General features: G+C 37.5%; 1 protein-coding gene across 3 annotated transcripts in view; it reads left to right on the forward strand.

Annotated features, from left to right (window-relative positions):
• Positions 1-11751, forward strand: part of LEKR1 (leucine, glutamate and lysine rich 1) — a 155569-nt gene extending 143818 nt beyond the window's left edge. For all 3 annotated transcript variants that reach the window (XM_016143430.2, XM_016143435.2, XM_036219152.1), the window contains one exon: positions 5991-11751. In XM_016143430.2, coding sequence (XP_015998916.2) covers positions 5991-6401 — 411 coding nt within the window. In that variant the 3' untranslated portion in view covers positions 6402-11751. The remainder of the gene's footprint in view (positions 1-5990) is intronic.
• The last annotated feature ends 10536 nt before the right edge of the window (positions 11752-22287 follow it).

Genomic DNA, 22287 nt, shown 5'->3' on the forward strand with positions numbered 1-22287 from the left:
TTCATTTTTAAACTCAAAAAGCCAAGGATGACCAAGCATTTGAGGAACACCTCTAATATGACAGATAGAAACCAGGATCAAACAAACAAACAAAAAAAAGAACTTAGAAGAAATAGCTACAACACAATGTGGAAAGCAAAAGTGAACTTCAAAAAAAGAAGATAATTAATCTCCTTACAGAAAAAAAGAGAAATATTACATCAATGAAACATGAACAGGGAGCTATAAAAAAAGAACAAGAATAAATATTAATATATCGCAACTGAAGTTAAAAAATATAATATTTGGGTTAGATGATAAATTTGAAGAACTCTCCCAGAAAACAGAAGAAAGAGCAGAGAGATGGGGAGAAGAAAAGAAAATTAGACGATCAGGCCAGAATATCTAATACCCCACTATTAGGAGTTCCAGAAAGAGAGAACAGAGGAAATGAAAAGGAAGAAACTATCCAGGAACTAATTCAAGAATATTTCCAAGTATTGAAGGGACATGCAATTCTATATTGAAAAGGCTGTCCCAGCTTAATGGATAGCAAAGCAAACACACCAAAGCACTTCCTCATAAAATGGGGGAGGAGAAACTTCTATTGTGAGTTAGAATCGGAAGCTAAATCTTGGTCTTCCATTCCATAAAGTCAGTAGGTAATGACTTTGATATTGAAAGATTACAAGATAGCCGTGTCATGATGTTATTTAGGAATGCAGAGAAAAATATCAAAGAAACAGTTTAAAAACCTCAATATGGTTGTTGCTGGGAGGCTAGACTTAGGAGTAGGAAGGAGAGCATTTTTCATTATAATTTGTTATTATTTTAATTTTTAACTATGCGTAATTAATTTTAAAAATAACAAAATAATAGAAAAGAGTAAATTATAAAAAGGACCCAATAGAGAAGGTGGCAAAGGAAAGGATGAAGAGCACAGTTATATAAACTGAGGAAAGTTATGAGTAAAATAAATACACAACAGACTATGAACCTTGAGATCTTTTCTAAGACTATGAAAAATAAAAGAATTCAGACAAAGCGAATTCTAGCTTAAACTTTAATAACAGATGCCTGACACATTTCTATTTTATTCTTCAATTCTGAATAAAAAAGCTCCTCCATGAACCCATAATCCCAGAGAGAAGCCTAGGTATATATTTATGTGCCCATTGCATTTGTTTATACGTTCATTAAACATATACACGATTTTTCAAAAAAAAAAAAAATAGATACTAAGAAGGGAAAAAAGCAGGATAAATGAATACTTTTTGAAGGAGAGGTGCTGTATTAGATGGGGTGGCCAGAGGACTCTGGGAAGATAACATTCAAGCGGAACTGAAGAGAGGCAAAGAACATTCCAGGCAGAGGGAACAGGAAGTATAAAGGCCCTAAGGCAAGGAATATCCTGGGAACCTCGAAGAAACCACAAGGAAGTCAGCAAGCATTATGTTTGCAAGCATAGAAATACAATTTTGAGAACAACTTGCTTGACGTTCATCTTACTTCTTTCCTGGAAATCTAGTCAGACTCTCATTCCTGCCTTATGAAAGGGTCATTTCCACTGTTTTTCTGCACCATTTTGGGCTGATCACATTAGTTGAACAGAAGCCTTAATGGAAGTTTGGGCACGTCCTTTGCTAACTCCTACTCATCTTTCTGGTTTCCACACCTTTCCACAGAGTTTCCTTTTACCTTAGCTCCCCACCCAGCTGGCTGGTCATGCACTCACCCTGGGACATATCTAGTCTGTGCTGGTGGAAACTGTAATCTGAGCATTCCATGACTAGTTCAGACCTCACTGGGTATAGAGCGTGAATGAAGTCACCCATCTGTGCTTATCCTTCACTGAGGACTTGTTTTCCTGGCATGCTCCCCCCAAATTATGCCAAATACAGCCAATTTCCATCACAATTAGGATTCTCACCTTCAGAATAATCAAGTCACCCAGAAAAGCCTTTTCTTGCTCCTTCCGCAGTTGAAAGCAATCCAGTTGTTTCTAAGGATAAAAATGAAAACAAACATAAAAATAAACTACTCTTACATTGCAGAGTGGAGGAAATTGGCCAGTTTTTTTATATTATAAACTTCAAATGAAAGATGAGTTAATTTATTTTGACATTTGCTTACCCATTGGAAGTACAGTTAAGCCATATTTCAAGCTCATTTAAAGTGGCCTTCATCTGAAAGTGTTATAGGCATATCTATAGAACATATCTACAGATATGTCTACAAATCGGCATGGCTTAACGACCCAGGAACTCTAGCTCTCCCTTCCCTAGACCAACCTAACCAGGGGGCAGTCAGGATAGTAAACTTTAGCCTCCTCCCTTCCTCCCATCTTGCCCACTCTGAGCCATTTTCCACAGAGCTGGCAAAGAGATTGTCCTTTGATGCAGATTTGACCATGTAAGCCCCTTGCTTGACATCAATCTTTTAATGACGACGTATGCCACTCAGAATCAAGCTAGAACTCTAGTACTAGCATGTACCCAAAGTAATCCTTCGTGTGGCACTGCTTACTCCTCCCCACCCCAGTCTCGTTCTCCTCTCCCCTTGTGTACTCTGCACTTGAGTCATTCTAAGCCACGCGTCACCCTAAGATGCGCCTCTCCCTCTCTCACTTCCCACTCTGCCTGGAAAACCCCCACTGCCCTTTCTTCACCTGGCCCATGCCTCCCTTTTCATCTTGACCTAGTTTAGGTTGAAATCCAGTGATACTGTTTCACTACTCTAAAATATGGCCAGTGATAATTTTGCCTAAAACACTCAGAATGCTCTGGCTTCACTGATTATTCTCGTGTTTGCCCATGATGTTCAATCTCACTGAACCTATTCCATTTTACACATTTTCCCATGTTGTTCAATGAAAGTATTAAAATTCCACAACCACCTTCCAAAAAGAGAACTCGAAAAGACAAATGATTTGCCTAAATTACTGTAAGCAATCTAACCACAAGCGAATGATTCTTTGCCACATGTGGTGGAATTTTCCACTAATGTGTCTTACTGACTCTGACTCTTGTACTCTTGTCCTGCCTCACCCACTCCACCTCTGAAATAGCAATCCCCTAAACTCGATGTGTCTTATTTCCACTTTTTTTTCTATGATTGAATAAATGATAATACATAAACTGCTTGTTGGACAAACTGAATTATAATCTTAATTTTCAAGGAGAAGATAATGGTGGAAGAGGATATACAGATCTTATGGGATTCACCTGAGATTTCATAGTGTTTGTAGAACGGACAAAAATAGAAGTCCTGGCTTTGGATACTGCTTTCAGTTCAGAGGTCCTCCTCGTTTGAAGCTAATAGCCTTGAAGAAGGATGAGTTCCAGAGAAGCGGGCCCCAGACCGAGATGGTCAGCAGCCCTTCCACAGTTCAATCTGGAGCTGGTGGGCACTTTGCTTCCATTATTATTGTTATGGGAACATCTCTGAGTTCATTCCACCTTTCTGCTTCCTCCTTTAGTGGCGTGTCACTTGCTTGAAACAGCTTTTAAGTGACGTACTTTATGAGTGTTTTCTATAGAGCATTACTCCTTTCCTTTGAGACTTGAATTTAATTTTAGTAAATGGGTTGAATTTTATATTTCTTTTCACGAGCGCTCTTGTCATTCACCTCACCCATCACTTTATCCGTTCATATTGGTGCACGTGTCAGTCATGTCACCACTGTATTGACCTCATTGTTAACTGTTATCCATTTTTTTCTTATGTATATCCAAATAAAATTAACTGTCTTTCATAGCTTTCTTTTTTTAATTGAAGAAATGATTTACTTTTTTTTGCTTTTTTTATTCTTTTATTCTTTTCTTTTATCTCTTTCTTCCCTCGTCTACTTCCCCTTTTCCCCTTCCCCATTGGTATCCACTTGTCCATTGTCCATGTTCATAGCTTTGTTAACCAAAGGCATTTTCATACTAATTTATCGAAAACCCATTAAATCTAATCACTCCAACATATTTTGGCAGTCTACGAGTAGACAGGAAACATAATGCATCGATATTGTTTCCTTTTAAACGAAAGTTTAGATTAAGTGTAGAAAACTTGGGCAAAACCAAATAATGCCTTACTGTTACTGTTTTTTTTATTGCTCCAGTGTCCTCAAACAAAATGGCTCCTGCATGCTTGGTGTAATTAATTATACAATTAATTTAGATACAGGCAGCTTGGAACAGGTCCCTGGAAGCAGGCAGGGCCCCACTACTTTAGAATTAGGTTATTCTCAGCAAGTTATATAACCAGTCTAAGCCTCCTTGTCTGTGTTTGTCAAATATAGTTGTCGGGAGCAAGAAATGAGATGACAGCTAATGTAGCACCGTATTAATCTTTTTCTCTAGCCCTCCTTCCTTTGTCTTTTCAACAAGTATTTCAGGTAGAGTTCATGAGACCCAGATAATAAAGCCACAAACACTGTTCTTAGTCTTCTGTTTCTCCAAAAAAAGAAGAAGAAGAAGAAGAAGAAGAAGAAGAAGAAGAAGAAGAAGAAGAAGAAGAAGAAGAAAGAAAATAACTAGAAGCAAGTAATTATCCCTCATGATTTGAAAAATATATGTGGATACATTGATCATGTGTGTATGTTAATAATATGTATAAATGTGAGGCTTTGTGTGACCCAAACACACTGTTGATTTTATAGGAAATTGGTCTGCAACCGTTAATCTGGAATCGCTCCACATTCTTCAATATTGATTACCAAATTTGGAATTGAATGGAGTTCTGACCATAATCACAAGAAACTCAGATACAGGAAGATGGCGCTTTCTCAGATGCTTTGTTGTTTAGTTCCACCGACAGCAGATTAGTCAGTAAACCCTTAGAAGAATGCTTTCCACTGAGAGTCAGGCTTGGGAATATCGTGGCTGTTTTCCCAACAAGCTAACCTGATGGAAGTTTGTTTTTAGTTGAAGAATTCTATACCACAGTCATTTTAATTGTGTTTATTTATTCAGATATCACTTTGAATTATTTACTTTTCAGACTCTTTTTTGACAACATGCAGACATGAATGTCGGGACATTAGTCAGATCTAAGACCTAATTCTTACCATAGGCCTTGAAGTAATTTTGATGAATTCTATCTATAGATGAAAGAATAGTAACTCTTCATCTAGAAATGTAGAGTCTAAGAATTTGAAGAGGCCTTAATGACCTCTAGTCCAGGCACATATTTGAAGCCTAAGTTTTCTCTGATATGTCCTGGTCAAGTGAGCTTCAACCCTTCAAAGTATCCTTCAGCCAGCGCTGGCTATTAAAAATGTTCTTCTTTGACTTAAACCCTATAGCTTCTCCCCTCAGCTCCAAATTCTATTGGGAACAAAAAAAAAAAAAGTGACTCAGTTCAGATTTACAAGGCTACAAACTTCTTGAGGGCAGGCACTGTATCCACTACAGCTTCTGGTAACTTCATAAATGATTGCTGAATGGAGTTAAAAGCAGGAGATGTTCTTTACTTTGAAGGCATCATACAGATTAACTGATTGTATTGTTTAAATGCTATAGCTGATATATTTTCTCCTTTCCGTCTTAAAATTCAAGCTATTTTATTTGTTTCTTTTATGTATTGCCATTTACCTTCATTATAACATAATGTATAACGTAACATATTTAACATACTTAATGACACTACAGATATTAATGATTAGACACCACATGTGCAGACTTCTGAAACACAAGGCACAGAGAAGTTGAAATCCCACTGAGGTAGGCATGAGGTTCTGGGTTCCAGCCCCAGCCGCACCACTTCCACCTGAGTGACCCTGACTCTCGGTTCCTCTTCTGCAAACTGCACGGACCGAATTGAATGTTCTCTTAAGTTCTTTCCAGCTTCACAGATCATTCACATTTTTGACTTGTCTGTCCACGTGGTAGAGTATTCACGGACAATCGAAGAACGCAGGGCTCTGATTCCCAGTTCAGTTCACAATTTATATTGCCAAGAGCTATCCATATATAAACCGTTTAAAACTAGGTATGCTTTCTCCCCCCTTCTCCTCGTTTCAGAACGCTTTTCTTCAGGAAACAGTGCGTAGGGAGTGTGAAGAACGCTTTGAACTGACGGAAGCTTTGAGTCAAGCCAGAGAACAGCTCCTGGAGCTCAAGAAGCTCAGTGGAAGTTTACCGTTGTCACCGTGTTCCCTCAGCCAGGGCAGCCTAACCTCTGCTGCTGTGGTCAGTAATCAGGGAGAGAGAAGCCTCAGAAGACTGAGCTCCGAAAAAGGCATCAAAATCCCCAGCCTGCATGGAGCATCCAAACCCACCACTTCCCCAAACTCAGGTCAGCCCAAAGGGGTCAGCAGCTCAGGTTTGCCCACTCTCCCCCAACCACATCCTCCCAAGGGTCGAGCAGCTTCAGTAAATGAGACCAGACACAGGCTGGCTGCCCTTCTGCGGAGGAGACTGAGTCAGCAGTGATTGATCCAATCTGGAGCAATTCCACACGGCTTGCCTGGTCTTTCCCAGAGTGCCGGAGACACTGGTAACTGAGGGTTACAAAGATCAAATTAGTATCACAGACCAAGAATGCCTGCCTATAGATATTTTAAACAAGAGAATTGAAAAAAACTAGGAAATGGCAAAGCTACATTTTCTAGGAGGGCTTAGAAATTACAACAGGTAAATGAAGTTATTGGTATTCCAGAGGGCCAATTTCTCTAGCTCTGTATTGTATGTTTAGATGTGCTCTATGAACGTGCCCTTTTAGAGGTAATAGGTAAAATTTTTCACCCATAGCATCTTTTTTATTTTGTGTGTGTGTGTCATTACAAGCAGAACTATCCCTAGAAGAAACAGACTGTTTTGGTTTTGTTGGTATTTTTTAAATTTGTTTGTTAAGTTGAATAGGTTAAATGGATAGATGTATTTAGTATTCTAAATAGAAAATGAAAGTACTTTAGACCTTAGATAGTTTCCAAAATGCCTAGTTCAAATATTCAGTGTTCATCATCATCATCATCTCTTTTCACCTCACAATCAAATTGGTGAATCCCATTTCTTTTTAGGCTAGGTCAGAAGTAGTGATAGCAAACCTTTAGGAAGACAGTCTTCCCTGGGGCACTGGAGATCTAGAAAAAGGAATAAGCAGCTCCAATTCAAGGAAAAGGTGCTTTACTTTTCAAACTCTAGAGATCATTTTAGGAAACAGCCTGGCCATGAAAATATGACTCAGTAGAGAGTATCGATTGATTTTTGGTGCTCAGGTTTTGATTTGAGAGTTTAATAGAGGCACATAATCCTAATTTGGGGTTCGAATTTTATCAGCCATAAAAATGGGTAATGGGTTAACACGTTTTCTATTTTCGGAGTGAAAAATTAAAACCAAAAACCAGTCCAGCCACTTTAAGTTATCTTAAAGCTTCGGACTCCTACTGTTTCTTAAAACACTACTCTTTACCTTCACCTAGTGTTCATCCATCTTTTTCTCCTTCGGAAAGAAGTGTGTTTTTCTTCCAAGATTGGCATAATTTAAATCCTTCATCTGACTGCATCAAGGAGATCTAGGTTTCTTATTCCCAGATTCGAACGATAGTAAGACACGTGAAATATGGCAGGTAAAACTCTCTGCTATTTGGCTGTCACACTGATGAGAGGATCCAAAGGTACTTGGAATCCCTCCCATGTGTAAAAGAGCTGAAGTTACTAAGCAAAATCAAGTTTATCTACAATCTCTCAAAGACTTGATCTAATCTACCAGTAGTAGATGTTTTGTTTTAACCTCGAAATATTTCCACATTTGGTCCACTGATTTCCTTGACTAGCTGAAGTGAGCACATCTTGAGTTAAGGCTTAGAATGCTTATTTTTGGTTTACAGAGATTGATGTTCCTTCTAATGGCATTTGACAAGAGGGCATCATAGAACATCAATTTACAAATAAGGAATAGATGCCCAAAGAGGGCTGGCTTGTCCACTAGTTAGTGACAGAGCTGGAACCAGAACCACTGTTGCTGACCCCAACCTTCTCCACTCACCAGAGATGCCCTGGCCTCCATCATGGCTTTTGTCAGAAGCACCTACGCTGTATTAACCTAGTATTTTCTTTAAATGAACCCTTTTTTTAAACTTAACTTTATGTAAAAAGGAAACTTGACCCAAGGATGAATCAGTGTGATGAGGTTGATTTGCTAGTATGTTTTTTTTTCTAATATAGTTTAAAATAGATGTGTATCTTTTAAAATACTAAATGTTAGTTGGTATACCCCCTAAAATCATCTTCTATAACGTCTGCAGTAGTCATGCCAGACTCCAGAGACCACTGCGCTAGACCTCTATGTTTCCGATCTGGTGTTTACATAAATACTCATGACATAAGGTAGATGGCAAAAGCCCAGTGAAAGCTTTGGCAAAAGCGTAAGAGAATATTTGGGGCAACAGTTTTTATTATGCAATTATGCATGTTTTCCCCACAGTCTTGCAAGTACAGCTCTCTCTTCAAAAACCATTTTTCCTAAATTATAAACCTATTTAAATTTATAAAGATAGTCACACATAAGCTTTTTGAAAGGATGTAAAGACTGTCAGTGCAAAACCTGGTTTCTTGGTTTGTTGTTACACTCTTGCTTTTACAATGAGTGATTCTATAAGTAATCACTCTGAGAATAGAATCGTGATTTGCAGTAAGTAAGGCTGTGTTATGTTCCACAAGTACACTAGAGAAGGAATTCCATAAACAGAGAGACAATACTTACATTTATTTCAACCTAGACCATTTGAATGGTACAGTTTAAGCTGTGTGCCTATATCTTTTGAAGAAAGTCACTAGAGTATGTGACCTGGCAGTTAAGAACACCTTCAGATTTTCCTGGACTTTTTCACTGATGAGCAAACTCCTGGCATGAAACAGCATCAGCAAAGTTAAGAAAGTAGTAAATATGACAAAGTCAGTCTCTCAAATTCATATAATGGATATTAAGTTTTAATTTATAGACATACCTTTTGTATGACCTCAATAAAAGGATTTATAGGTTCCAAAAGAAAAGAATCTCATAGAAAATATTCCTTAGGGAATTATAACCCTATTTGTTTTTCTTCTTTAACTCCTATTGGACAAAGGTGAGAGAATTCCCCCATAGTCTACATAGAATTCTCAAGCAATTTTTTTTAAGTTTTGGATTAAATTACTATATTTATAGTTAGGGCTATTTAAAAGCCATATTTTCTGGCAATGGTATCGATTGGAAGACATTAATATTGAAAATTATGTAAGACTAAGATATTTTAATGTTCTATTAGTCTAAAAATTCTTTTATAATATTAGATAAATTATAGGTAATTTCTGTGATTATGGAACAAATTCTCTCAAGCTTCAATTTTAAAGTTCTTATAATTATTACAATATCGTGCTGACAGAACAGCCTAGTGTCCTAAAAGGGTTAACACACTGCAGCTGGCCGTTCCTAGTCATTGTGTTGTATATTATTGATCACAAGAAATCAATTTGGTATATTCCCAAGGTTCACAAATCTTATAATGATTATGGATTTTTAAAACTTTTTTACTTTCATGTTTTAAGAAAACAATTAATGTACACTGTATCTTGCACAGACACCCTTAATTGTCCCCAAACCATGACAGACAATAATGGATAATTCCTAAGGTGTTGTCTATGGTATCTTAAGGAAGAAATCCTGCTTTTTCTTTTGAAATATTAACTCTGTGTAGTAATAAATTGTAAAGCCAATGTGACTGTGTGATTGTGTTAAATCTTTAGAATCTTAAGTTTGAACATAGCATGTTCGTATTTTTGAATTTATATGTAAAATTTTCTTAACACAGCAGTCAAATCTGAAACATATATATCCTATGACAATATTTACCATGATCTAGAAAGTCAGAAGAGTTTTCCCTTTTCCAGCATTTATATAGCATAGTACTGTATATTCGCCGAGTGAAAAAAAATTTACTAGATAGCCCTAACCCCCAACTTCTGGGTCACAGAGATTAAGTAATTTGCCCTAAATAAAAACTAGATAAGACTAAAGTTTCTGAACATCTTTATCATAGATTAATACTGAAGCTATATTTACATTGACTTATTTCTTCAGCAAGTACGGAAAGTTTAAAAAGCACTTTGAGAGCTATAGATATAATTAAAACGTAACTACAGATGCCCAAGAATTGGATAGTAGAGGGCAGTGAGAAAGCATGTAAAGAAATTAAGATGGTAGGTGTTGAGTAGAGAAGAGAATCAAAAGCAAGGTGTTGCATAAGTTCAACTTCTTGCTGGAAGAATCAGGAAACATTTAAGCAAGAACTGGAATTTATAATCAGTCCTGAAGAATGGAGTAGGGTTTCATAAAAGAATTTATACCAGGTAACGAAGATGTATAAACAGTCATGGAGATGGGAAGTGCAGAAAATATTTGGTTATGGGAAGTAGTGGGAACCTGGAAAAGGTAGGTTGACCCCATAGCATGAAGGTGTTGAATAAGGGCCTGGTGCAGGATTTTGACTTGAAGCACTTTGTTGAAATTTGGAACTATTACTCTGGCAGGGATGTATTGGAATAATTATGGAGTGGAAAGGATGGAGGTGGAACGCCAGTTGGTAGATTAGTACAGCAGTCCAGACAAGAGTTAATCAAGTTCTGAATAAAGTGTTGATAATGGGAATAAACAGGAAGCAGCTGACTCAAATTCTATTCAGTGAAAGGAAAGAATTTGTTCCCTTTTAGATGCACTTTGCAACCATTACCCGCCGTTGCACTTAGCAGGGGTGCAGTGTATGAAGTTGGCTCGGATTAAAGGATCGCTCTCTATTTAAGAATATTACAGCTTCTCTGAAAAATGTGAAATAATAAGAACTACAAAAAATGTGAAATAATAAGGCAACAGATAGCTAACCCCACAGACTCAGTATTCATAGAATTCTTAAAGGAAACTAAAATCTGAATGGTGTTCTAAGAATTATGGAGAAAGAATGTGGAAAGTGACAGTAAGAAATAGCTGTCATATTGGCTCAAAACACAACTGGATGGTGACCTTTGAGAGTAATATAGTGCAATAACACTTCGTTCCGATTTTTGCTAACTGTTTATGGGGAAAAATATAGAAGATAGCAGCCAAACTAAAAATAGGGTTTTTCTTAAAATCTTTATATAGTTCTGAAGGGATTTGACACATCATTTGGTATATGCCTGTAGTTTTACAGGAGATAATAGGTCTCTTAAAGGTTAAACAATTTTCCATTCTTATAGCTGCTTAACAGCCAACTTGATGAGAGCCTGGGCCTCCGGCCTGGGGTCACACATCTCATTTCTAGACTGTAAGAAGAACAGTATCAATGCTTGAAATTTTTGTAGGATCGCTATCTCTTGGGAGCTTGTTAGAAATGCAGAATATCAGGCCCCACACCCAAACCTACTGAATGAAATCTGGTTTTAATAAGATCTCCAGGTGGTTTGTATATAAAAGTGCATGAATCGCTGTTCTCAGTGGTGCCCTTGGCCCTGGCATATCCACCTCTAAGAACTGTGCATTAGTGTTGAACGGAAATGGCCTCGCTATACTCAGTTTCCTAATGCCTAGCTGAAACAGTGGTACTCTGAAGCCCATCTCCGCCTCCCACACATTGACCCCTTCAACACCTCCGCTCCGATCGCACTCAAATTCTACATTTTCATCTATTGACTGTGAATCTACAACTCTCCAGGAAACCAGTGAATTAAAGGAAATCAATATTCAATTAATATTCATGAATATCTTCTATCATCACCCAAGTTTCTATGCCTGCAAAGCACTAGAGATTTGCTATTTAAAAAAAAAAAATCCAATAGAAATACTTTTGTTTTGATCATTGGCAACTCATTGAATAATCTGAAATTTTAATCTCATAATGGTATATATTTGAATATATGCTTTTATCCCCAAAATTTGATAATTCTGGTTGTCTTTGGAGGCTTGTGAAACAGAATACTTAGATAATTTATTAGAATTATGAAGGAAATACTAGAGTACCATTACTTTCCCTGAAAGTAGTTCTTAATCACTTAAATATAAAACTGTAACTTGTGGTATTACACCTAGATCGATTTTTTTCAAGGTAGAACTAGCAGCAATTGAATGAGAATTTGATTCAGATTCTCAGTTTCAAAATCTGTATTTAACACAATAAGGCATTATGCTCATCATGGAGTTGGCTCATCTCATTGTACCTCAGGGTGGCCACAGTTTTTAAACTTTCTGAATTCAGAAAATTATGAAAGGGATTGATTTCATTTGCCATTAAAATGTTTTGAATCCCTTCATTAATATACTTGTTGCTGATATTTAGCCGTATGGTTATTTGTTATTACTATTTATTATTCTCATTTATAATAATTTGAACCCAAGAAATAGATAGACATATATTTTAGAATATCAAAGCATTTTTAAATGGAGACTATCATAAAATTTAACACTAGAAATATATTTGTTTTCTGGACATCTGGCTTTGCGTTGTGCACCACTGTTAGAGCCGCCTTTCTCTCAAGTGAGCTTGATATGGTCTTAACACATTAATCTAAAGAGATACCTTCTGTCTTTTGTCTTCTTAAAGCGAATCAGTTCTACAGTTGTAATTTTTTTTATCTGCAACCTTAAATTTCTAGGGAATTAAGGTTATTGCCAAGATTCGAGTGACTACTTCTTTTCATGGATTTAAAGCAGACTTTCTTAAAAACCAGGGCCAAGTTTCCATTCTCTATTACTAGACTTTTAAAATTGTACAGGTTTAAGCTGAGATCTCATAGGCTCTCAAAACTAGAATCTTTTTATTTTTCAAAGGAGTACACAGTTCTCAGTATAGAACTGGAGTTAGTGAGAAAAGGTAGGGTTAGGGAGAAAAGAATCCACTACCTTATTTAGTAATAGTTGTAAGTCAATATTTTTGCCAATGTGCCCTGAAAAAAATTTTTTCCCTTTGTACCTCTTGTATATTTTTAAGTTGGCATCTAAAGTATTTCATCATAAATTTAAATAGTTGTCAAGGATGTTGTAAAGATAACCAATATATTATAAATATAGACATTTAAAAATAAAACTTATTTTAGATATTTTTATAATTGTAAACCTTTTATCATATTAAATCACCACAAAAACACATATATATATAATTTTATAAAGTCATTCTGGATAAAATTATTATTATAGTTATTAATATACTACTATTTAAAACATATATACTAAAAATTTCGATAATTATTCAGCATAAAAGTTAAATTCTATGAACATTGCAGTTCTTGATGAGATGAATCAATCTTTAATGTTTCCTTTTACATTTAATGAAAAAGAAGTAGATGCAGTCAAGGTAATTGGTCTATACATATGACTTATTTTTATTAAAAGGAGATAGAAAATATTAAACATTCGGAGATGAAACAAAATGATGATTTCACTGTATTATAGTAAAATTTCAAGCAGTAGCTGAAAAAAAATTATTTTAATTACATCATTGACTAATAAGTGCCAAGTGGAAAGATTTCATAGAACTTATATCTAGGGTACCTTGAAATTTTTCATAGTCTAAGAAAACATTCCAGTTGCATTTAAAAGAATTAGTGACACTAGCCTTACTGCTTTGCTATTTAAAGTTTCTTTTCTTGTCAGCTAATGATGTAGCCCAGAGATAAATATGAAGAACTGCTTATATTCAAATGTATTGTAGGAGGGGGCATTTTTGACAGTCAACATTTCTTACTAATATTATTTTTGCCTAGCTTTCATGAAACTGTCCCTCAGATGTATACTTTAACAAAACCAAGGTATACTTTAACAAAACCAGGGCATAGAAGAAGAGAATCAGTAGTCCAAAACTGTCTAATTTACATCATTGCAATCTGCCTTGTAAGTGAACTCAGAAAATCCCAGCATGGACTGTAATATCATGTTTCTAGCATGACACTTTACTTAAACAGGAGTATTTATAAGTCAGGAATACAGGAATCCCTATGAACTTAAGATCATCAATTGCTCCAAGTACCCATGGGGTACATATACTCCATATTAAAGGCCACACTTCTAAGTTAGCAAGTCAAGTCAACCAGGATCTTGTTTGCATCAGAGCATTTGATATTTGGGGCACAATGGAGTAGAGTACCTCAGCGGGTCGGGCTCCCAGACCTCAGATCCTTAGGCTACCGCCAGCCAAGAGTATAGAGCATCAGGGAGAGGACCCCGAAAACCACTTAATGCTTCTTCTGGCCTTGAGCCTCAGATCAAAGAAGAGGAAAATTTCCGAGTACAGTATTGGTGGTGGTCTTGTGGTTCTCTGTGACCATGTTCCCTGGAGCTCCTAATACACTCATATTTAGAGGGACCTCAGAGCAGACCAAGCCCGTCCATTTTATGCAGTCTAAGGAGGACTTGTAATCACCAAGAAGAAAGTTCTCCTTAAATATCCAGCCTCCTGACAGCAGTAGAAATGGTGAAGGAGAGCCATAGAGATCAAGTTTAGGATCAAGGAGGGCTTAAATTCTTTGTAGCTAGCATGGTTGGAACTCTGATCCAACAATTGTTAATGGCATCTAAGTCTTGATTTCTACATGACTCATTAACTTGGAGAAAAGAGAATTATACTTATTTTTACTATTTGTGCTATGGCCATAGTACATTGGTAGGGAGAGATAGCCTTATATAATAGAAGAGATATTTTTCCATGTTTTAATGTTGTTATTAATGACTCAGATATAGTCATAAACCAATATTAGAGTTTGTTTTGCTTATGTATTAAAGGCTCTTAAAAATGTTTGTCAAACCATCTATAATTTGATGCTTTAAATTGGTCATGATGCATTTGACTAGCATATGTGTATAAAGTCTATATTGTTGTTCTTACTTTAGTTACTGATGTCCTCAATGTTTCTAATGCTAACTTCATAGGTACACTCTTAATTATTAGTGGCCCCCAGACGCCCAGAGTTCCTGTCCCAATCCCTCCCCCTGTAGGAACTAGGACAGCTGTTGGACAGACACAGGGAACGGTGGGTGTCCAATTGGGCCTGAGAGCATGTGACCAGAGTGAATGATCCCGACTGTATTTTACCCACAAGGTCTTTATGAACTGTTCATTTATTTATTTTTATTGCTTATGCCTCTTTTGGCCTTCCTCAGTATAAAAGTAGCTAAACTTTTAATGAAGAAATGATGTATTCATGTGCTATTGAAATTCAGTCATTAAAGGTTTAATACAAATCTTAGTCCAAATGTAATACTATGGGTTTCAGTAGGCAGCTTTTCTCATAAAGGTTCTGACTCTTCCTGGAAACATCTTGAGGATGTCATCTCAGTAGTTTTCCTTGGCCATCTTTGGATTTAGTCTTAGCCCTCCTGAGGGAAACATAGAGCCTCACATCTCCTTACTTATCTAAATGTGTGTGTGAAAATAGGGCTATTATACTTTCTTAGCCAGCTAGGTTAGGATCAGGATCTCACTGCAGCTCAGACTGAGGGACTGTCCATTACCAAAAGGGCATGAATAAAAGGCGTGGAGTCCTCCTGGCGTGGTGAAAGGGCGGTCTTCACAAGCATCGGGCGTATGTTCTCACTTTGTGTTCCCATTTAAAAGCAGGAACTAGTTTCCAGGGAAAAATGGCATAGCATGTGGCCAATAGGCCGTGGTGCAGCCCCTTCCAGTGTCTCATTAAAAGCCCTCTGATGGAAAAGAAAAGTCACGTACGCACAGCATACAGTCAACAAAGTCACGTCAAGAACCTGGACCCCCACTGGTGTGCCACATGGGTGCTGCGCCCTCAAGGCACCCAGGCCACTTTGCTGGGAACACTCAGAGATGACAACTTCTAAAAAAGGCTAAAGAAGAAGCTCGTGTGAGTGACGGTGGGGAGGGAGGTGTGGGCAGTGGTGCGTTATATTCTGGGAAGTAGAATTCCCTCAAGCACAGCCGTGGCTCAGCATATCAACGCCCGAGCAGCACCAGGAAGGAAGTGTGCCCTGTCAGAAGAGTGCAATTTGACAGCCGTACTAGCAGTAGTTGTGGTACTAGTAGCAGTAGTGGTACTACTAGTAGCAGCAGTAATAGCAATAATACAGTAGTAGTAACAATGATAGTAATAGTTGATATTTGTTTTTTATGATGGGCAATACACAGTGCTAAGGGCTTGAAAAGTATTTCATTTAATCCTCCGCAACTTATGAAGATGGTATATTCATTAGCTTTGTTTTACAGATGAGAAAGCTGAGACATAGAGAGGTTAAGCAACTCATCCAGTCACACAGCTAACAAGGGGCAAAGCCTGGATTGGCAAATAGGCACTTTTAGCTGGAAATTGGACTGGTGACCAGGTGCATCACCTTGCCCTCCAGTTGTCTTTTTGAAAAGAGATATGACCCTTACCCCAGAGCAAACTTGAGAGATGTCCTTGTACCCTGCGTGTTGACATAAAAATCTTGCCTCATTAGAGAATGAGCAGTCAAGAAAAAGAAATTTTAAAAAACAGCTGAGAACCAATGGAAAAAGCATTATAGAACAAAAGAAAAAAATAGTATATAGAAAAAAAAAAACAGACCTACATGAAGGATTGACTGCAGAATCTTAAAAGGATGCTTTAGGGAGCTATGTAGCATCCTGTAGAAGCCAAATATTATAGGCTTCATAGTCCTTTTTTTTTTTCAAGTGTGTCATTTTCTATATTAAGTCTTTAGGTTCTGAGCTTTCTGATTTATTTCTAGAATATGGTATCCTAGCCATAGCCTTAAAAAAGCAGGTCCTTCTAAAAACAGACAAAGGAGAAAAAAAGAATTAAGACTGGTACAAAAGGAGAGAGAAATGACAAATGATGCAGCTGTTCACAAGAAAAAATCCTCCAGATAAAGTCAAAGGCCAAAATTTGCAAAAATAAACATGTGTTCTGAATGTAGTAATTGTAAGAGTACGCCTAGAAATTGCCTATAAAAAGTCCATTTTTGAGGCATAGGTCTTGAAAAGTTAAAGTTGCTTTTGTGGAATAAAGTCTTTTATTTGCAAAGGTCGTTTATGCTCATTTTTCATTGTGACTAACAATATGAAACTAACACCTGTCATTTTAGAGTGTGTGCACATTTCTTTCTGTTTGTGGGGAGAGGATCTTAAGACTGTCTTTGCTTTTCTTCCTTTGATTTATTTCTACCATCTTATTATGTGCTTTCCATTTCTCTTATCTTTTTTTCCCCTTTTCTTGCCACCCTCTGAATAGATTTTTTTTTCTTCTTTTGTTTATTCCTTCCCCACCCCTATTTCTGCTCCTTTGGGAGTAGCGATCTCTATGTCTATTTTTAGGCGTTACCCTGGACATTTTCACATGCTTACTTAATTTCTTGATGCTCTACCAAACAATGCAAGAAGCTTAGAACATTTTAACTACAGGTTTTTACCTTGTTCCAATTTATATCATAGTTTGACCAGTATTCGTATTCTATCTTCCTTCTTTAACCTCACAAATTAGACATTATTATTATTATTATTAATTATTAAGTAGTCAATGTTTATTTAGATTTACTCAACATATTTATCGACTTCTTTGCTCACTATTTCTTTTTGTATCTCAGGCCTTCCTCCACTTAACCATTATCATAATCTTTCCGCGTAAAGCAGTCGTTTATTTCTAAAGTTTTTATCCAATTTTTCTTCAGTCTGCTTGATTAGAAAACAAAAACAAAAAACTATGTTTTATTCCTTGCTCACAAACATTCATTTCTTTACCACACCAAACATGCTTATTTTATATTCTGTGTCTGATCACCCTTACAGATCGGATTTTGCTGCCTATCGATTCTGCCAGTTCTCACTCATGGCACTTTATTTTCTTTCATGTGTGGTGCAGAGGCATTGGAGCAGAGTGGAGTATGCCTATGTGAGTGTGTGAGTGTGTGTTTTTTTCTGAGCTTACGTTCCTTGGAATCTTGGAATTTTATATCTTTACAGGAATTCTCTAAGACCTGGGTTGAGATTCCTTTCTTCCAGAAAAGATTTGCATTTGCTCCTCCCAGCTGATTATACAAACATCCTGGGAGCACTTTAATTAAAATTCTTCTCTTTCAGTTTTTCAGATACAGATGATAGAAACTCATACAAAAATGGAGAGAGAGGTTGTAATCACAAATTTTCAAGTGAGGTTTCCGACCACTCTTCCCCAGCAACAAGACCAAATCAGATGTGGTGGTATCTCCTTCTGCATTGCAGACACTCACCCTTCAACTGGAGGCAAAGTTCTTTGAGATCCCAGCTTTATGTGAGAGTTTCTTATAAGACTTCCGAGTCTATGTGGGCCCAAGGCTTAATCTCCTGTCCTCTCCTATCAAAAAAGTTTTTGAAAGTTTGAGGTTTCCAGGTTTGGGCAGAAACACTGAGAGAGCTGGCTTTGGTTCTCTTCTCTCTTTTGTCTTGTTTTTGATCTTGGCAGAATCCTTACTTTTGTATCATCTTGGTGATGCCTTTTAAAAGTGGGTTTTTTGGGGTTTTTTTGTTTTGTTGTTGTTGTTGTTGTTGTTGTTATTTTATCCAGCATTTTGGTTGTTTTCACTGGGTAAATCTTTTAACATACCTAATTCAACAAACTAAAGGCAGTACTCTGTGAAGATGGGGTGCAAGCCACTGGCAATCAGTATATGCCCTGAATTGAAGACATCTTTAAAGCACTGTGTCAGAAGAATACAGAAGTCTGGGAACCAAAGGATGGAAACAGGAGTGGCCCCACTTACCATCATTCCAATGACGCCTGACCTAAGTTTTCCCTCCTGTTTCTACAACTCTGGGCTCTACAGAGCTAGAAGTCCTGATACCCATTAGGGGTGCATCTCACCCAAAGCACATAAAGAATTCCCATTGATTTACAAGCTACAGGTGCCACCAGGGCACTTTGGAGTCTCTGTGCCCACGTACCAGTAGGCCAGGAAAGGAGTCACCATACGGCAACCACCAAGACCAAGCAGAGGTGATATGGAAGGTGGAGGAATTTAGAAGGGATAGTAAGGAGGGAGAGACAATGAGTACAGTTGTGACCCGAGACTGATTGCTGTGACATGGGATTTAGTTTGTTCCACTAACTTCCCTTTTCCAAGTCTGCCTTCAGGAAGGGAGGTATATGGGAACTGCAGGGGCCAGCTTCCAAGACCGCTCCCAGTGACCCCTGACCCTTGGCACTGATGCCCTTTTGTGCTCCTCCCCACCATGCTGTATCAAGGATTGTCTGTGCAGCCAATAGAAGATGGTGGAAGGGGTGTTATGCAACTTCCAGGTTCAGGTTATAGAAGACTTTCCAGCTGCCGTTGTCGTAAGTACCCTAAGGCAGCTTTCAGAAAGGGCCCACATGAAGGAAAGAGGCCTCAGGCCAGCGAGAAACTGAGCCCTGCCAGCAACCTCATGCACGAGCTTGGAAGCAAATTCTTTAGCCCAGTCGAGTCTTATGATGACTCCAGTTCTGGCCACAGCTTGACTGCAGCCTTGTGAGAGACTTTGAACCAAACCGTGCAGCTAATCTACTCCCAGATGCCTGGCTCTAAGAAAGTGTGTGAGATATGTGTGATCTGTAAGCAGCTAAATTTGGGGATGATTTGTTACGTAGCAGTAGATAGCTAGTACAGGACCCATGGTGGATCTGTGCCCCAGATGTGTAAAGGAAGTAGACCCATGTGTCACAAGGGGTAGACTGTAACACTCTACTGACATGTGCTGCTCAAATCTCCAAGTAAGTTCAGGTATGGCTGGTTGTACTGTGCTTCGCTTTATAGCTCTTCACAGATGTTGTGTTTTCTACAAACTGAGGGCAAGACCCTCCACTCGTCTATGGGTGCTCTTCACTGGACCGGCTGAGACTTGCTCGGTCCTGCACCACAGTCTGGAGCTCTTACTGTGAAACCCTCCTCGCTGCATCCTCTGTGTTCACAGGTGTCAGACCTGCACCGTGCTCTCCCTGGCTGCTCTTTCTCTCCACACTTTACCTTTTATAGGAATTTTCCCCAATAAACTTCGCTCATATCGAATTCTGTCTTAAGCTTACTTTCCAGAGTCCCTGAATTTTAACTTTATTATTACCTTCCTTTTATTTATTTAGTCTTTCATTTTTCTCTCCTTTTTTATAAAGTTGCAAGCTTAGTGTAATTATTTTAAACCTTTCTCTTTTTTTCTAATATATAAATTCAAAGCTAGAATATTCCTCTGGTTAACTGCTTCTGGGAGAAGCAAATTAATACAGTGTTTAATGTAGAATATATTTTTCTGTTTGGAAAAATCCTAGGATATATATTTTATTTATTTTTATTCTTTGGTTATTTGTAGTCCATAGCAAATTACAACAAACATTGGTATCTAAAATTAATCCTGAAAAGTAAAGCTGATTTTTAAATAAAATGATTGTCCATACTTTAAAATTTTATATCATTGTCTCTTCATTCATTTATTCATTCAACGAACATTTATTAAGTTCTTTGTGCCAATTGGTAGACTGAGGTAATAAATTAAAGAACATCTTTACCAGATAGTTAATTCTTTGTATTAAATACTACAAAAGTTTTTAGGGAGGTAGGTCAAAACCCCGCTTTTCTGCAGATAACAATTCAATGTTTAACTACAAAGCATTGGTTGTCCTGGTTTCAAATTTCTCCTAAACAATTCTCCAACACATATTTGAATAAACTCTAGGAGCTCCAGTGACCATGTCATTAATAAGCCACTGAACTCATAATTATTTTACAAAGAAATGGGTGAAATAAGAAATTTCCTTAAGAACATAAGCTACATATTGCCCACTGAATCGATTCTTCAATAATTTAGTCAGTATTGATTCATGGCTTGTGGAAAAGGAGAAGAACATGAAAAATAATTCAATCAAAAAGGCCTAGCTTCAAAGGGCGAGAATTCGCATTGGCATCCTTCATTCTTAGGCATTTCCACACTCTGCTTCACCTTTATTACCATCATTGGCCAAAGGCACGTACCACCTCTCTACTCTGTCTGCTGCTCCTTCCTGGTGCACACGGAAGGCTGGAAAGTGTCACCTGCAGGTTGGGCTGAGTGTGACTGTTAACAGAACTCTCCCTACTGTGCCCCAGTCTATTGACTGTGCAGCATGTATTGCTAATTTACACGAGATTTCAAGTTAGCTTTGTACAGAAATGCCCGCGGCCACTGGGAAAGTCCGGCCCAGGGGAGAGAGTTGATGCTCTTTTTTTTGGCATTGAGATCAAACACTACATCTGTCTTATGAAAAACAATAGTTTTTTGACCTTTATCTCTTTAAATACAGCATTTAGGCAAGAAATTGACTGTGTAAAGATTTTTTATCACACCCTGCCCCTTCCTGAGCTGGATAGTTTTTAAGTCATGACATCAGTTTTACTTACTTAGAATTATTCTTTAATCTTTATATCAATAACATATTCAAACATATTGGATTTCCTTCCATAGTTAGCTTTGACTATATCCAAATTCTATATCCAAACCTAAGTAACCACCTGGGGTCTGTTTTACAAAAGCAGTTCTGAGCTGCCTACATCTGCGGCCATGCCATGCCTGGGAGAAACACTCTCCTTTATTAATCCATGACCAATTAAAAAAAAAAAAAGTCAGAATCAGAGTTTGTCAAGTTCATGTTACTATCTTTATATATTGGCATTTGGAAATGTCTCTAGTCATTGTTTTTCATTATCACTATGGCTTTTAAAGCCTCCGCTATAGTCATTTTGTCAAATGAGTGAACACCAGCAACTGCGTGAGAACAATGGGCCTCCCTTTGTAATGTGACGTGGGGAAAATATTTTTTTTTAATTTCCTAACAGGTGCAGGGCTATGAGTCTGACTCATAAAGGCAGTAATTATGCCTCTTTTCTGGAGTGAAGCAGCAGAGAGCACATACGAAAATTAATGAAGAAAGCAAGATTTGGGTTCATTTTATCTGGAGGATTCATGATCCTGACAGGTTTTTTAATGTGAGTCATTGCTTTTCGAAGTACAGCGCAGGAGCGGATATTAGTCTTTATGTCAAAAACAAGGACTTTTAGCAAATTGAATCTCTTCTTACCTTCAGACGACTCAAGACAGAGAAAATTTTCAGGGCTTTATAGTGTTGAGCAGGGATAAAATCTTACACATTGGAACAAAATTCTTACCAATTTCAACTAGCAGATAAATGTATTTCAAGATACATTTTCACCTAAAGAACTTTCGAATGTTAGAACACTCCTTGCAGGCCGGGTGGTAATTGTGTAAACATGCTACATTATGTGAAAATAAGCTGATTGATTCATGTGGCTCATGCATTAGTGATAGCATGAATCATAACAAGAAACGTTTTCTTATTCCTCAAGTAGTGAAAGTAAAGTGGGAAGAGGGGTGCT

This window comes from Rousettus aegyptiacus, unplaced genomic scaffold, assembly GCF_014176215.1.
Source record: "Rousettus aegyptiacus isolate mRouAeg1 unplaced genomic scaffold, mRouAeg1.p scaffold_m13_p_4, whole genome shotgun sequence".
NCBI lineage: Eukaryota > Metazoa > Chordata > Mammalia > Chiroptera > Pteropodidae > Rousettus > Rousettus aegyptiacus.